General features: G+C 39.8%; 1 protein-coding gene across 2 annotated transcripts in view; it reads right to left on the reverse strand.

Annotated features, from left to right (window-relative positions):
- PLBD1 (phospholipase B domain containing 1) overlaps positions 1 to 18,514 on the reverse strand; it is an 88,464-nt gene that overhangs the window by 25,323 nt on the left and 44,627 nt on the right. For both annotated transcript variants that reach the window (XM_027541399.1, XM_027541400.1), the window contains exons 3-6: positions 13,648 to 13,731; positions 11,807 to 11,945; positions 6,974 to 7,114; positions 6,249 to 6,393 (exon numbers count right to left, since the gene is read on the reverse strand). In XM_027541399.1, coding sequence (XP_027397200.1) covers positions 6,249 to 6,393; positions 6,974 to 7,114; positions 11,807 to 11,945; positions 13,648 to 13,731 — 509 coding nt within the window. The remainder of the gene's footprint in view (positions 1 to 6,248; positions 6,394 to 6,973; positions 7,115 to 11,806; positions 11,946 to 13,647; positions 13,732 to 18,514) is intronic.

Here is an 18,514-nt window from a genome sequence, read left to right on the forward strand (position 1 = left end):
AATTTTATTTTTAATATAATTTCTAAAGGCTACACTTTGATGTATTCCCTGAGTTGTAAAATGTAACCTATCTTACACCCTATAGCTTGTACCTCCCAGTCCCCCTACCCTCTGTAAACCCTCTCTCCTCCCCACTAGTAACAACTAGTTTGTTCTCTATATCTATGAGTCTTCTTTTCTTGTTATATTCACTAATTTATATTGTTTTAGAGGCCACATATAAGTGATTTCATATAGTATTTGTCTTTCTCTCTCTGACATAAGTGAAATAATTCACTTAGCGTAATGCCTTTCAAGTCCACCCATATTGTTCCAAATGGCAAAATTTCATTCTTTTTATGGCTGAGTTGTATTCCATTGTGTGTGTGTGTGTGTGTGTATATATAAATATATATATATATAACATATATACCACATCTTCTCTATCAGTCATCTGTTGATGAACACTTAGGTTGCTTCTATGTCTTAGAAATTGTAAATAATGCTGCTATGAACACTGAGGGGCACATATCTTTTCAAGGTAGTGTTTCTGGCTTTTTTTTTTTTGGATATGTATCCAGGAGTGGAATTGCTGGGTCATATGATAGCTGTAGTGTTAGAGGAACTTCCATACTGTTTCCCACGGTGGCTGCACCAATACAGATTTCCACCAGCCAGTGTACAAAGGTTCACTTTTCCCCACATCCATTAGAGATATTGAGTAGAGTTCCCTGTGTCATACAGTAAGGTCCTTATTAGTCATCTATTTTACATATGTGTTGTCTGTTTAAGTCGTGTCTGATTCTTTTGCAACCCCATGGACTGTAGCCTCTGTCCATGGAATTTTCCAGGCAAGAATACTGCAGTGGGTTGCCATTTCCTCTTCCAGGAGTGCCTAGTGATGGTGGCAGAAACTAAGGATCCAGAGAAGTATATAAACTTTTTTTTTTTAACTGCTTTTCAAATTAATTAATTAATTTTTGGCTGTGCTGGGTCTGTGTTGCTGCAAGCAGGCTTTCTCTATTTGCAGTACATGGGCTTCTCATTATGGTGGCTTCTCTTGTTGCAAAGCATGGGCTCTAGGCACATGGGCTTCAGTAGTTGTGGCACACAGGCTTAGCTGCCCTGTGGCATGTGGAATCTTCCCGGACAAGGGCTCAAACCTGTTGCCCCTGCATGGACAGCAGATTCTTATCCACTGGACCACCAGGGAAGTCCCAGTGTATAACCTTTTATCTGGGAAGTGTTCCCAAGCTATAGTGAGGCCAAGGGGGTGTGCCAGCATGATGTCTCCCAGCTTATGTTCCCTGGCTATGTCTCCTGAGCCTCTAGAGGGGTGGAAAACCTGAAGCCTGCCTGAAGCTGAAGCTCCAGGCTAAGTAAATAGGTCTTTTTCACAGGAATACTTGGGTTTTATTTCCACTTGCTGTCTGTGCAGTGCCCCGGGGATGTTTGCCTGCTGAGAATTGTCTTTCTGATGGTTACAGCCCTGTGGAGCTCAGGAATGCCAGGGTCCTTGGCCAGCAAGGCTGAGGGATCAAAGGGTGTCCCCTGTGTGGATTGCACGTGCTCAGCGGCTTTAGCAAGACTGATGAGGAGTGTAGCAGCTGGAGCACGCTCACTGGCTTCAGAAAGACAGCTCTCCAGCCCCAGCCAGGAGGTGGGGGAGTGGCGCAACCACTGTACCTGCAGACTTCAGCCAGGACCTGGGACGGTGTCACCACCATCCACCCCTGCCTGCTTAGCTAGGCAGTTGGGAGGGTATTGTATCCAAGCTCACCAACCTGTTCTAGCGTGCTAGGTGGAGAGTGCAACAACCAGGTCCATGAGTGCCTCTGCCTTCGGGAGGGTTTTTTTTTTTTTTTGCTCTTATTTATTTATTTTTGGCTATGCTGGATTTTGGTTGCTGTGCAAGCTTTTCTCTAGTTGAGGCAAGTGGGGGCTACTCTCTAATTGCAGTGCATGGGCTTCTCATTGCTGTGGCTTCTCTCTTGGTGGAGCACGGGCTCTAGGGCACACAGGCTTGGTAGTTGTGGCTCCCTGGCTCTAGAGCACAGGCTCAGTAGCTGTGGCATACAGGTTTAGTTGCTCTGCGGCATGTGGGATCTTCCCAGACCAGGGATCGAACCCGCATCCCCTGCACTGGCAAGCAGATTCTTTACCACTGAGCTACCAGGGGAGCCCAGGAGCTTTTCAATTGTCCCCTGCCTCTCCAGCTGATGCCTTTAGATTGACAACGAATCTCCTTCACGTATGGCCCTTTCCAAGCTACTGTTACTCAGCTCGCTCTGGGGGTAAGACCACATGCAAAATCCTTTAATAGGGGAATTTCACATTCCTATAGCACTTTGGAACCCTTGGAGCTCAGCCCTGTTGGGTCTCTAAGCCAGGAGTTTTGGGGGCTCATCTTTCTGGGGCAGACCCCAAGGGTTGGGGTGCCTGGGGTGGGGCTCCAATCCCTTACTTCTCCTGGAGAAGCGGCAGGCTCATGAGTCCTTGTCCAGTGTTGCTGCATACAGTAAGGAGAGGTCTTTTGCAAGACCTGTCTCTGCCTCTCCTACCTGCCTCAGTGTGTTTCTTTTATTTTGTGTTGTGGGGAGCATTTTTGTCTAGTTTTCTGATCTTTTTCAGAGGGAAATGTTCCATACTTAGCTGTAGATTTAGTGTGTCCATGAGAGCCTATGAGTTCAGAATTTTTCTACTCTGTCATCCTGGACACTGCCTTAAAACCTTTCTAGATTAAAATGGGGGATATTATATTAATTTGTTTCCTTGAATAACCTCCTCTATTTTTATGAAGTCAGCTGGGACTCTTGGTGAACCCAGAGCACGAGATTGGCTTGAATAAGTCTGGGTGTGCTGGGGTAAGCAAATCCTTTTGCAATATTGACCAAGGCACTGTGAAGGATTACTAATGCTCCTCCTATCCCCCTATGCTGGAGGACAGTTTTGAGAGTGCCCTTGTAATAATTCTTACTAGGCAATTATCCCTCAAGGATTTTGGCAGGAACAACAGGAATATACAGAAAGCCAAGATCTGCTCTAGTAATTCAGCAGTCATATTTTTTTTCTTCTTGAAGATGAATATCAATCTTCTCTCCATATATTGAGCTATAACACGTTACATGGTTTGAGTTGCCTGGATTGTTGCCTCACACTTCTACATGTTCTGTTGGAAGCCTCTCTTGTCCAGCGCTCAGGAGCTTGGCATTTTGTAATTTTAAAATGCAAATCTATTAATGTCACTTTCACTTGTCACTTTAATGGTCTTGCATTGCCCTTCATTCCCTCCCTCTGGGCTGCTCTGAACTTTTTCTTGCCTACAGGCTTTTACATGTGCTATGTTCCATGTGGAACATTCCATCACATTCCATCACATATCCCGATTGGTCTGCCTAATTTATACTTGCTTTTGTGTCTTAACATAAACTTTACTTTCTCTTAAAAGTTTTCTCATCGTCCCCAAACTACTCTTCCCTATTATTACACAAATCACACTTTAAGCATTGCTTTCTTTTGTTTGTCTCTATTTTTTACAAGAAGGTAAAATTTTGTTAGAATAGAGACCATTTGTCCTGTTTTTCATCACAAACACTCTGTCTAGCACATTTTAATGGAAAATTGTAGATGAATAAATTATATCATGACTTGATCTATCAGTTCTGACTCAACAATTCTTAGTATATTTATCCATATTAGGAAGAACTTCCAGGTCCTGCTACTCTGAGTACAAAACCAACATCATGATCCTAATTCACTCAATCTACCGTGGCATTCCTCCACCAAAAAAAAAACAAGTCACCCAGCTTCTTTTCTGGGATCAACAGCACCTTCACATGGCATAGAGTTCACGGCAAAGCTTAGTTCCACACCTATTGAATGAATCCGATGTGACTGATCCCTTAATTAAAAAATTCTTTGTAATATAAATAAAATTCTATGTGGTTTTCATGTTTGCTGTTGAGAACAAAGCAGTTTAGTTAGAGAAATTATGAATTACACTGCTCTACTGGCTCCTATAAAAACATCTTGGAGTAAGAAAGATGTCTTTTGTTTTCTCTCAGTTATATATATACTTCTGTATCTGTCTATTCTGGAAGGAAATCAACCCTGAATATTCATTGGAAGGACTGATGCTGAAGCTGAAGTTCCAATACTTTGGCTGACTCGAAGAGCCAACTCACTGGAAAAGACCCTGATACTGGGGAAGACTGAAGGCAGGAGGAGAATGGGGACAACAGAGGATGACATGGTTGAATGGCATCACCGACTCAATGGACATGAGTTTGAACAACCTCCAGGAGATGGAAGGACAGGGAAGCCTGGTGTGCTGCAGTCCATGGGTCGCAAAGAGTCAGACACAAGTAAGCGATCAAACAACAACAATATATGCAAATATTAGCAAGCCAAACGTTTTCATACGAAATTCCTCCATGTCCTTCTCCCTCACTACTTTTGGGATCCAGGACTGTTAAGATTGGAGAGTTTTGAAAGCAAAGATTTCAGGTAGCTGTTGAATTTTGCATTATATCAAAAATAGGAGGAAGAATAGGAATGGTTCATTGTCTCAGTATCTTGCTGTCCTTAAATTTTGGAACAAAGAATCAAATCATGGTCTAACTTGCAGAAAGGAGTCCTCAGTCCCCCTCAATACTAAAACAATTCAGCAAACAACAACAAAGATGAAATCCAAGTGATCTCAAAGGAAGGATCAGATCACAAGGACAGTAAAACAGACCACTATTCCCCTGGTCAGAATTCCTGATAGGGTAAAGCTAGTATTATCAAGAACAACAGAACCAGAAGAGGCAATAATACTCAGACAAAAATACTCTTTCAAAGGTAGATATGACAGGTAGTTGGTATAACCACCCTGTAAGTTGCATATTTGTAATTAGAGGTTAGTATCCACATCATATCCCTATAGGACACTTGGATGTTTGGTAAGAACTTCCCCCTTGTCTTTTTGCTGGTGATGTTTTCTGAAGAGGTTGCAAACCAGCTGTTGGGGGCAATTCCAGCTATCAGATACAATTTTAGGGGTTTACACAGTGGGTTTTGTTTTTTAAATCCATATTTCTCTCTTGAGAAGCTAGAGGATATGGAAATACTGATCTCCAGGACGTGTCCGGGTGACAATGGTTAGTAGGTGCTGAACAGCTGACTCCCTTTCAATGGACCCTGTCTTTGCTACAATTGTTTCCACTTCTATTTACTTTTACTGATCCCTTTTATTCACTTATATCATCTTCTTGTCTCCTTTAGGCATGCATATGTGCATGCTCAGTCTCTTCATTTGTGTCCAACTCTGTGGCTCCATGGACTGTAGCCGACCAGGCTCCTCTGTCCATGGGATTCTCCAGGCAGGAATACTGGAGTGGGTTGCCATGCCTTTAGATCTTCTTAACCCAGGGATCAAACCCACACCTCTAATGTCTCCTGCATTGGCAAGTGGTTCTTTACCATTAGCACCACCTAGGAAGCCCATTGCAAGCATGAGCCCCCTGGGAAGCCCCCTGCTTTAGGCATAGGAGTTTGCAACTCCTATTCTACAAAGATTGTCCCTTCTCATCCATCTCTACTTGCTCAAATTCTAGTCATCATTCATAGTTCGTCTCAAATCTCAACTTTTTTCCTTTTCCCAACAATCAGATGTGAGTTATCCCTATTTTGAATACTCACAACATTTCTAACACTGCTTTTGTAGCCTATACAGTATTCAGCAGTAATATTATTCTTATCTGTATTTTATTTATCTTGTTAGTATAAGACCTATAAGCTTGTACATTCATTCACTCATTCATTCAGCAAAAATTTATTTTTTGCTGAATTTATTTTTTGCCATACGCTAGGTAAAGTCCTGTGGATATTGCAAAGAATACAAGAAATGGGTAAATCAACCATACTTTGACTAAAAAAATCATAAAAAAGAGAACTGGAGACAGGCTCTCAAGGAGAAATTGCAATCAGGATCTTTCTTGCTCATCTTTGCTTCCACTTCAGAGCCTCAGAAAGTGACTTGTACTTAATACTCAGTTGGCATTTGTAGAAGTGAATTTCTGGCAATCCTCTTAACATAGTTTATGACATAGTACTTTAAGTAAAAGTAATAGAGTTATATATCTTCAAACAGCACTCTAAAAACCAGTTTTTATTAATATATGCTAATCACTAAACATTTATTCATCCATTCCAGTTACTCTGAATCACCAAGGTTTCATCTGGAAATAGGACTCAAAGTACTGAGATGTCTCTCTAAATTTAGTTACCTGGGTAACTGCTGAAAGAGAGGCGACTGCTGCTGGTGTCTTTATCAACGATGTTGAAGTCCCAGTGTTTATATATCCTGAGCATGGCTGCATATGTGTACCAGCTTGAGTGAGCAAAAAAGATGTTCTCAAATCCAGGAAGAACCTGTAGCCAGAATCACAGTGAAGTAAACAGAAAACTGACTGCAAATGTGGGAAATATACATCTACTGAGGTGTTTATTGCTATATTTGGTAGTGGAAAATTAACCTTTAATGTACACAAGACAGATTCTGTCCTAGCTTCCAAAATGGAAGATTCTAGAAGGTAGGAGTGGCAGGTACATACAGCATGAGAAAAATGATGGAAGAAACAGAAGTGCTGTGTGCATGCTAAGTTGCTTCAGTCGTGTCTGATTTTTTGCGACCCCATGGACTGTAGCCTGCCAGGGTCCTCTGTCCATGGGATTCTCCAGGCAAGAATACTGAAGTGGGTTGCCATGCTCTCCTCCAGGGGATCTTGCTGACTCAGAGATTGAACCTGCAATGGCAGGTGGGTTCTTTAACATCATGTACATCCAATTCCCTCTATCAGTTCCTTCCAGTTCTTAACTTCCATGACAGAGGAACCCATGAGGTGATATGTAACTACAGCAGGGGTGGTGAGATGCCATGTTTGGGTGACATATAGAAAGAATCTCCATGGACCAGAAGAAGGACAAAGAGAAAGGCTACCGAGTGACTCACCTTAATAAGGGCAGAGCAATGTCCCATGTCCCATCTCTTAAAAAACTTCAGGCTGGAGTTTTTTGTGGGAGAAAGTGAGGGAATCAGATCCAGCAGGTCTCCAATAGCATTCAGGAACTGAATCTGGAACAGGGTCATGGGCTGGGGAAAGACAAAGACTGCACTTAACATTGATTTGTTACTATCACATGTCATTTTCTATTGGGAGGGTTCCCCTTGTTAGGTATTCCTTTGTGAAGAGTCCCTCATGTAACAGATACCAAGATTTTTTTGTACTTTATAAAATAATTTTTATTACTTTATAGTTTACGAGACATTTTAGCCTTTTATCCACAGATTCGAAGAGTGGGTCCTAGGAAAGGAAAACAGAGCACTCTGCTTGCATTTCTCTACTGCAGATTTTTTCAGTCTTGGCACAAGTGATACATGTGTGCATGGCCAGTCATGTCTGACTCTGTGACCCCATGGACTGTAGCCTGCCAGGCTTCCCTGTCCATGGGACTTCCTGGGAAAGAACACTGGAGTGGGTTGCCATAAGATTTATAGTGGAAATTCTTTTCACTCCTCTTCTCTGTTTGCTCAAACCTCAATCCTATCTCCAGCTTACCACTTGGTTTCTAGTGTATCTCTTTAGACTTTTAAAAATGCCTTGTGCTGTGCTAAGTTGCTTCAGTCGTGTACAATTCTGCAACCCTATGGACTGTAGCCTACCAGGCTCCTCTGTTCATGGGGATTCTCCACGCAAGAATACTGGAATGGGTTGCCATGCCCTCTCCAAGGGATCTTTTTAAAATGTCTTACAAATACATTTTTTAAAACATAAATAATAATATATTTTATGTGCTTCTTTTCACCTTGATTTTTTTTTTTTCCTCTTCGTATCTTTTGGTGTCTTGGGGACCGTTCCATATTGGATGTAAAAATCTTCTTCATTCTTTTAAACAGTATGTCTATGAATGGATGCATTATAATGTTTTTAATCAGTATTTTATTGATGGACTTTCAGGTGGTTTCTAGTCTTTTACTATTAAAGACAATCTTCCAATAATGAGCCTTGGACACATTATTTTCTATAATAATGTGTGTAGAACACACATTATATTATAATCTGTGTAGAACAGATTTCTAAAGATGATTTTGATTTTAATAGATATTTCCATATTATCTTCACAGGGCTTATTTCAATTATACTATTACAGCCTCAACAACGAATTAAACAATTAGTTTATTTCCAAGTTGATAAGGAAAAAACAGTATCTGGTAGCTACATTTAATGTAGACCATTTTTAAAGTCTTTATTGAATTTGTTACAATATTGCTTCTGTTTTATGTGTTGTTTTTTTTTTTTTTTTTTTTTGGCCATGAGGCATGTAAGATCTTAGTTCCCCAACCAGGGATCGAACCCCCTGCACTGGAAGACAAAGTCTTAGCCACTAGACTGCCAGGGAAGTCCCCTCACTGTAGTTTATCTTGGCATTTATGAATACAGCTGAATATATATTTAAGAATCTTTGGATTTACTTTTTGTGAACTGTTAACATGCTTTATTTTTCTACTAGGTTATTCTTTTTTATCTACTTTTAAGAGCTCTTTAAGTCTGACATGAATTGCAAGATTTTTTCAGTTTGTAATTTGCCTTTAAATTTTTTGCATTTATTTTAAAAATCAAGAATGATATCATACATATGAAAGAATGAAGATGTAAATGCACATTTTAAGAAAAAATAATAAAAATAAACTCCTATGTACCTGCATCCCAGTTAAAAAATAGACTGTTTTAAATAGACTATCAGCTGTGCCTTAGAAAGTCACCAATCTCATTTCTGTTCCCCATCAGCAGTAACCACTCTGCTAAATTTCAAGTTGTTCATTACTTGCTTTCCTATCATTTTATCATCTATGTATAAATCCCTAGGCAATATATTTTTAAAACTTTGCCTGGTTTAGAATATGGATAAATAGAATCATATCATGTGCATTCCCTTGCTCAAAATTATTTTTTGACATGGATCAATGTCGACAGTGTGGAAACGGTTCGTTCATGTTCATTCCCATATGGTATCACATTACATGAACATACGGTATCACAATATACTTAGGAAAAGCATTTGAGACGTTTACAGCTCACAGTAAACAATGATGCTGTGAACTTTTACATATGTGGACCCCATGTTCAAGACTGTATCTAATCTCTGAGTGGGTCTGCCAGGTTGTAGAATATGTATTAACCTCAAATGTTTCAAGTAATGTCCCATCCTTTTCCAAAGTGGTTGTAAGAGTTTACTTACACCAGTAGTGGTTGGGATTTCCCAGTTCTGGTGTGTAATAGGATTTCACTGTGGCTTTATGATGCATTTCCTTGAAATCGTGCATTTCTTCACATGTGTATTGGTCATTTGTGCTTCCTCTGCTGTGAAGTTCCTGTTGATGTTTTGTGCCCGTTACCCATTTTTCTACTGGGTATGTTCTTTTTAAAAATTTGTTGACATTCTTTATGTATTTTAGATACAAATCCTTTGTTAGTTAAATGTATTGCAAATATCTTCCCCTGGTTTGCAGCTTATCTTTTCACTCTCTATATTGTTTTTTGATAAAAAGAAATTCTTATTTTAATTAGTCAAATTTCCCAATCTTTTTCTCCATGGCTAGTGCTTCTATGTCTTGTTTAAGATAGACCATATTCTCCTGGGGAAGACTAAATGCTGCTGGGTCAAGGCTATTGTCATTACTTCTAGGCTTTTTCAAGGGACAAAGAAAGGAAACGTACATTTTTTTTTAATTAAGGAAGCCAAAAGTAATGATTTCCTACCTATATGTTAATTAAAAAATACACAGCATGTTTACTTCATTAACTTTTCTTGTGCTGAAAATCTTTTTATCTAATATACTTCTTTGCTTTATCTTTATCTATCAAATCTATCAGATTTCAAAATAGCAATATAATATTTTTACTAAAGTAAGATTACAAGTCAAGGCTGTCTATTTCTGTTTTGGTGGTTTTCTTATCCTTAGCATCTATTCCACTGAGGATGCACTGCTTTGTGAGGATAACTGTTTTTTGCTCGTTTGTTTTGGCCATGCTGTGTGGCATGTGGGATCCTAGTTTCCTGACCGAGGATGGAACTCATGCCCCCTGCACTGAAAGTGTGGAGTCCCAACCACTGGACTACCAGGGAAGTTCAGTAACTCTGTTTTGACATCATCTAACTGTTGCCCATATGGTTATACCATGAACTTGATGTATTAAGTATATTTGTGTGCATTCGTTTTCAGGTCTTAGGAATCACTTAGCTTCCAAAAATTTTGTGTAAGTATGAACAGCATTTACATGGTTTCAAAGTCAAATGTAAAAAAACAAGTTACATCCAGAGGAATGTAGCTTTCTTTCTGCTCCCTCCATTCTCCTTTCATTTATCTTTTAGTTATTGGTTTACACTTTCATTGCTGTTTCTCCTTGAAAATATGTGTAAATCTATCATCTCTCTATCTATCATCTATTATCTATCTATCTCAATTTCTTATGCAGAAGGCAGCACATGATATACACCAGTCTTTACTTTTTACACTTAATAACAGATTCTGAAGGTCAGTCCATAGCAGTATATGGAGATACACCTCATTCCTGTTTACAGCCACATCATTCGTACAGCCAGTCTTCATGTCTTTGGCTGTTTTCAGTCTTTTCACTACTGTAAATTATCTGCAATGAATAGGCTTATATTGCTGCCAGTGAACCTTTGTGATAATCCTGGAAATCTTGCATCAGAGGATAAATGAGTATGTGATTTTGGTGTTGGATGCCAAGCTGTCCATAGCAGATATGCCATTTTGTATTCCCACCAGTCTTTTAGGAAAATGTTTTTTTCCCCCTATTACCTGTTAACACAGTATGCTCTCACACTTTGGAATTTTTGCCAAACTGATAAGTAAGAAAAGATTTCTCAGTATGGCTTTCCAGGTGGCTTGGTGGTAAAGAATCCACCTGCCAATGCAGGAGACATGGGTTCGAACTCTGGTTCGGGAAGATCCCCTGGAGAAGGAAATGGCAATGCACTCCAATATTCTCGCCTGGGAAGTCCCATGGACAGAGGAGTCTGGCGGACTACAGTCCATGGGCTCACAAAGCGAGTGGACACAACTTAGTGACTAAACAACAAGCATTTCTCAGTATGGTTTTAATTTGTATTTCTAGTTTTATTACCAAGGCTGAGCTCATGTGATTAAGAATACTTTTTGCACCTATTTTCTATAAACTGTCATTTTGTATATTTTGTCCAGTGTGCGTGTGGTATATATATTACCTCCAGGAAATAAACTCTTCCTAATTTTTGGAAGTATATTAAACAGTACCTTTCTATCCTCAATGATTCAGTAAACTTTTCAGAAAAAATTATGACATGTGGGCCTGGGTTGTGTGTGTGTGTTTATGTGTGTGTATGTGTGTGCAAGTGCTGTGGAGGATGGAAATCATAATACTTGTACACTTTTAAAAATGTATACATTTTTCTTTATCATATTGTCTAAAACTCTAGCTTTAGTAGGTTAATCAAATAGCCAGTACATTCATATCGGACTTTAAGCTGACCCAGGGCACATGAACGAGACAGAGAGGATACAGAAACAAGCTGGTTTATTTATGTGTTAGGCTTGGATTTTGTGTAAGACATTGAGTCAGGTTCTAGTAATGAGATAGATAAGACAGTACTTCTATGCAAGAAATTTATTCTTTAGTCCTAATTTGATTTTCTCCTTAACTGGAATGTAATTTTAAAGACCATTTTCAGTATTCTTGCCGTACCATATAAATCCTGAGTAGCTTTCTAGAAATCTTACCTTTTTTCCTTCTAATACAGCTCTCTTTGTTGCCCCTGCAAACAGCCCATCCATTTGTGCCATAACATAGTCTGCGTGTCTCCAAAATGGGTCACTCTTGTAATATTTGATGTTCTCCCGGGTCCACTGATCTTGCTTCCTGGAAGACAAATTAGATTTGTACTAGTGGTCTCTACGGTTGTTCATCCAAAGCCAAATTAAAACCAAGCACTTAAAGATTATATATTCAGATTCCTATGCTAGTGTAGGGCTTCCCTGGTGTCTCAGATGATAAAGAATCTGCCTGCAATGTGGGAGACCTGGGTTTGATCCCTGGGTTGGGAAGATCCCCTGGAGGAGGGCATGGCAACCCACTCCAGTATTCTTGCCTGGAGAATCCCCATGAATGGAGGAGCTGGTGGGCTACAGTCCATGCAGTCCCAAAGAATCAGACACGACTGAGCAACTAAGCCCACACAAAGGTTAGTATAATTTAAATTCTGGCTCTTGTAACATTCCAATCATTTTGAAAAGATATCAGAGCAAATCCTAAATGATTTTTTATTTCTCCCAAGGACTATGAAAGTGAACATGTTAGTCAGTCAGTCATGTCCAAGTCTCTATGACTCCGTGGACTGCAGTCTGCCAGGCTTCTCTGTCCACGGAATTCTCCAGGCAAGAATACTAAAGTAGATAGCCATTCCCTTTTCCAGGGGATCTTCTTGACCCAGGGATTGAACCCAAGTCTCCTGCACTGAAGACAGATTCTTTCCCATCTGAACCACCAGGGAAGCCCCAAGGACTATGACTCTCTCTTTATAACTCTGCATGCTTTACCTAGAACTATCTAGAAACACAGATGTGATATTTATTTATTTATTTATCTGTGATATTGAGACCTAAGAAAGCTGAGGACGGACTATTCAAATGCATCTCATATAACATTATAATGTTTTCACTAAATCCATAAGGATATAGTGGTTTATATTTGCTTATATTTCTCTCAGATCATTTTCATAGTCTATGATTTGTTGTATTCCAGTTTTTGCCAATAACTGCCTCAATGACTGTCCTACAAAAAAGTCTTTTTGTCATTGTTTTATACTCCTTTCATCTCATGTTTTAGTTGTCTGCACTTTATGCAAGATGAGTTGACATAACTTTGTATACTAAAAGCAGTTTCTGATTTGTTCAGGCTATCTCCAGATCAATTTAAAAACACAGTATCAGTGCTTCATGAGATCTAGCCTAGATGCTCGGAAGGACCTTCACATCTGGCAAACAGGTTGCTAGGTATATATTTTAGAGGGCCAAACCAAGAGTTCTTCTATCCCCAAATTAGTCTCAGTCTGTCCTTCCCACAAATGTAAAACAAATTCTGAATATTGAGAATTATTAGTCTCCAGAAAGCTTTACTAAAATAAAAATATTCTCAAAGGATGTGAGGAATTATAACTTAAGATGTGCACTAACTCCCCAGCTAGGATGAGTCTAGGTCCATAAAAAGAAAGCACCTTAGAGAGGGAGGAGGGGGATTTCTAAAGGAGAGGAGCCCCCAGGTGGAAGGGATCCAGGGGTTTGGTTTTGCCTGTCTTGTACTGTGAGGTTTCCTCTAGCTGTGTCATAGCTGACAATGTGATATATTAACCTGACCTCTGAAAGGGCATAAATTAGAAGGCATTTGTCTGCAACCAGTTTTTACGCTATCAACAAGAGGTGTTACACTTAACTATAAGAACCACTCCAGAGTCCTGCCTTAGAAATGGAAAAGAAATGGGTGAAGGGAAAACGGCTGTTTGAAATGACAGACTCAATCCCTGAAGCCTCAGCAGCAATGAGAAGAGGATGCTAATCATACGTACGTTAAAAAGTCCTGCACTTTATTCAACATGGAACGTTTCTTAATCAGCTGTGGGTAGAGGTTTGTGAAGTGGTCATCCATGTGTCTGAAAGGAGAGATGAAAATCGTTACATTTCCATTTTTCTTCTGGGATTTTCCCATCACAGTAAATTACTTGATATTTTGGCTAAGTGGGAGGTTCCCTATTGCAAACCTTCCCTACCTTTTTTAATAAATCAAACATACAATTTAAAATTGGAAATATTTTCAATGTATAGAAAAGCATAGAATATAACAAACACCCAAGGATCCACTAGTCAACTATATTAAATCATTCATTATATTTTATTATATTTGTTTCATATTTTTAAAAAAGGTATAAAACATAAGCTAGAATTGAAGTGCCGACATTAATTGTCCTCCCTTCTCCCTTCTTCCTGGCCTTTCCCTGGTCGCTCAGAGGGTAAAGCGTCTGCCTGCAATGCAGGAGACCTGGATTCGATCCCGGGGTCAGAAAGATCCCCTGGAGAAGGAAATGGCAACCCACTCCAGCACTCTTGCCTGGAAACTCCCATGGATGGAGGAGCCTGGTGGGCTACAGTCCATGGGGTCGCTAGGAGTTGGACACGACTGAGTGACTTCACTTTCATTTTTCACTCTTATGCTTTGGAGAAGGAAATGACAACCCACTCCAGTGTTCTTGCCTTGAGAATCCCAGGGATGGGGGAGCCTGGTGGGCTGCCGTCTATGGGGTCGCACAGAGTCGGACACGACTGAGCGACTTCACTCACTCAATCTCCATAGAGGTAACTGCAATCTTGAATCAGTATTTATTATTCTCATACACATTTTAATACATATATGTATTTAAATATTTAATCATAAATAATGTAGAGCATTGCACCCAAGTACTGCATTTCAGAGTCTTTAGTTGACAATGAGGGCTACTCCATTTCTTCTAAGGTATTCTTGCCCATAGTAGTAGATATAATGGTCACCTGAATTAAATTCACCCATTCTAGTCCATTTTAGTTCACTGATTCCTAAAATGTCAATGTTCACTCTTGCCATCTCCTGTTTGACCACTTCCAATTTGCCTTGATTCATGGACCTAACATTCCAGGTTCCTATGCAATATTGTTTTTTACAGCATTGGACTTTACTTCCATCACCAGTCACATCCACAACTGGGCGTTGTTTTTGCTTGGCTCCATCTCTTCATTCTTTCTGGAGTTATTTGTCCACTTATCTCCAGTAGCATATTGGGCACCTACTGACCTGGGGAGTTCATCTTTCAGTGTCATATATTTTTGTTCTCAAGGCAAGACTACTGGAGTGGTTTGCCATTCACTTCTCCCTTCTCCAGTGAACCACATTTTGTCAGAACTGTCCAGCATGACCCATCCATCTTGGGTGGCCCTAAATGGCATGACTCATAGTTTCATTGAGTTAGACAAGGCAGTGATCCATGTGATCAGTTTGGTTAGTTTTCTACGACTTTGGTTTGCTTTCTATCTGCCTCTGATAGATAAGGTTAAGAGGCTTATGGAAGCTTCCTGATGGGAAAGACTGACTGGGGTTCCAAAGAATAGCAAGGAGATAAAAAAGCCTTCCTAACTGATCAGTGCAAAGAAACAGAGGAAAAACAATAGAATGGGAAAGACCAGAGATCTCTTCAAGAAAATCAGAGATACCAAAGGAACATTTCATGCAAAGATGAGCTCAATAAAGGACAGAAATAATATGGACCTAACAGAAGCAGAAGATATTAAGAAGAGGTGGCAAGAATACACAGAAGAACTATACAAAAAAGATCTGCATGACCCAGATAACCACAATGGTGAGATCACTCACCTAGAGCCAGAGTGTGAGTGTGATCACTCACCTAGAGCCATACATCCTGGAATGCGAATCAAGTAGGCCTTAGGAAGCACTATTATGAACAAAGTTAGTGGAGGTGATGGAATTCCAGTTGAACTATTTCAAATCCTAAAAGATGATGCTGTGAAAGTTCTTCATTCAATATGCCAGCAAATTTGGAAAACTCAGCAGTGGCCACAGGACTGAAAAAGGTCAGTTTTCATTCCAAACCCAAAGAAAGGCAATGCCAAAGAATGTTAAAACTACCACACAATTGCACTCATCTCACATGCTCAAAATTCTCCAAGCTAGACTTCAACAGTACCTGAACCGTGAACTTCCAGATGTTCAAGCTGGATTTAGAAAAGGCAGAGGAACCAGTGATCAAATTGACAAGATCTGTTGGATCACTGAAAAAGCAAGAGAGTTCCATAAAAACATCTACTTCTACTTTATTGACTACATGAAAGCCTTTGACAGTGTGGATCACAACAAACTGGAAAATTCTTAGAGATGGGAATACCAGACCACCTTACCTTCCTCCTGAGAAATCTGTATGCAGGTCAAGAAGCAACAGTTAGAACTGGACATGGAAGAATGGACTGGTTCCAAATTGGGAAAGGAGTACATTAAGGCTGTATATTGTCACCCTGCTTATTTAACTTATATGCAGAGTACATCATGTGACATGCTGGGCTGGATGAAGCACAAGCTGGAATCAAGATTTCAGGGAGAAATATCAATAACCTCAGATGTGCAGATGACACTACCCTTATGGCAGAAGCGAAGAGGAACTAAAGAGCCTCTTGGTGAAAGTGAAAGAGGAGAGTGAAAAAGCTGGTTTAAAACTCAACATTCAGAAAACTAAGATCATGGCATCCGGTCCCATTACTTCATGGCAAATAGATGGGGAAACAATGGAAACAGTAAAGGACTTTATTTTTGGGGGCTCCAAAATCACTGCAGATGGTGATTGCAGCCATGAAATTAAAAGATGCTTGCTCCTTGGAAGAAATGCTATGACAAACCTAGACATTATATTAAAAAGCAGAGAGATTACTTTGCCGACAAAGGTCCATCTAGTCAAAGCTACGGTTTTTCCAGTAGTCATATATGGATGTGAGAGTTGGACCATAAAGAAAGCTAAGCGCTGAAGAACTGATGCTTTTGAACTGTGTTGTTGGAGAAGACTCTTGAGAGTCCCTTGCACTGCAAGGAGATCAAACCAGTCAATTGTAATGGAAATCAGTCCTGAATTGGAAGGACTGATGCTGAAGCTGAAGCTCCAATACTTTGGCCACCTGATACGAGGAACTGACTCACTGGAAAAGACCCTGACGCTGGGAAAGATTGAAGGCAGGAGGAGAAGGGGACAACAGAGGATGAGATGGCTGGATGGCACCCCAACTTACTGGATATGAGTTTGAGCAAGCTCTGGGAGTTGGTGATGGACAGGGAAGCCTGGTGTGCTGCAATTCATGGGGTTGCAAAGAGTTGGACATGACTGAGCGATTGAACTAAACTGAATGTATAGCATTATTTATCATGTTTCAGAACATATATAAACAAATAAATAATATCATACCATCTACCACTCTAACTTGTTGTTTCCACATGACATTTTTAAAATTTTTTGCATTTAGTGTCATAATATTTATTTAATACAAATCTATAGTATTAAATTACATTAATATAATTTATTCTGGAAGTGGTCTAAATAACATGGTCAACTCTTTTTTTAAATACTTTAGTTGGAGGATAATTGCTTTACAATATTGTGTTTGTTTCTGCCATATATCAGCATGAATCAGTGATAGGTATACATACATCCCCTCCCTCTTGAACCTCCTTCACACCTCCCACCCCTCCATATGACATTTTAAAAGAATTATCTATGTTATTATCAGATTAAATTTATTATTTTCATGTGCTGATGGTATTCCATACTATGACTATGTAAAAATTCATTTATGCAGTCCTATGATGCAGCCAAAGCAAAAACAATACCCAGCTGTGGATGTGACTGGTGATAGAAGCAAGGTCCAATGCTGTAAAGAGCAATATTGCATAGGAACCTGGAATGTCAGGTCCATGAATCAAGGCATATTGGAAGTGGTCAAACAAGAGATGGCAAGAGTGAATGTTGACATTCTAGGAATCAGCGAACTCAAATGGACTGGAATGGGTGAATTTAACTCAGATGACCATTGTATCTACTACTGCGGGCAGGAATCCCTCAGAAGAAATGGAGTGGCCATCATGGTCAACAAAAGACTCCGAAATACAGTACTTGGATGCAATCTCAAAAATGACAGAATGATCTCTGTTCGTTTCCAAGGCAAACCATTCAATATCACAGTAATCCAAGTCTATGCCCCAACCAGTAACGCTGAAGAAGCTGAACGGTTCTATGGAGACCTACAAGACCTTTTAGAACTAACACCCCAAAAAGATGTCCTTTTCATTATAGGGGACTGGAATGCAAAAGTAGGAAGTCAAGAAATACCTGGAATAACAGGCAAATTTGGCCTTGGAATAGGGAATGAAGCAGGGCAAAGACTAATAGAGTTTTTCCAAGAAAATGCACCGGTCATAGCAAACACCCTCTTCCAACAACACAAGAGAAGACTCTATACATGGACATCACCAGATGGTCAACACCGAAATCAGATTGATTATATTCTTTGCACCCAAAGATGGAGAAGCTCTATACAGTCAACAAAAACAAGACCAGGAGCTGACTGTGGCTCAGACCATGAACTCCTTATTGCCAAATTCAGACTTATATTGAAGAAAGTAGGGAAAACCACTAGACCATTCAGGTATGACCTAATCAAATCCCTTATGATTATACAGTGGAAGTGAGAAATAGATTTAAGGGCCTAGATCTGATAGATAGAGTGCCTGATGAACTATGGAATGAGGTTCATGACATTGTACAGGAGACAGGGATCAAGACCATTCCCATAGAAAAGAAGTGCAAAAAAGCAAAATGGCTGTCTGGGGAGGACTTACAAATAGCTATGAAA

Source organism: Bos indicus x Bos taurus, chromosome 5 (genome assembly GCF_003369695.1).
Source record: "Bos indicus x Bos taurus breed Angus x Brahman F1 hybrid chromosome 5, Bos_hybrid_MaternalHap_v2.0, whole genome shotgun sequence".
Lineage (NCBI taxonomy): Eukaryota > Metazoa > Chordata > Mammalia > Artiodactyla > Bovidae > Bos > Bos indicus x Bos taurus.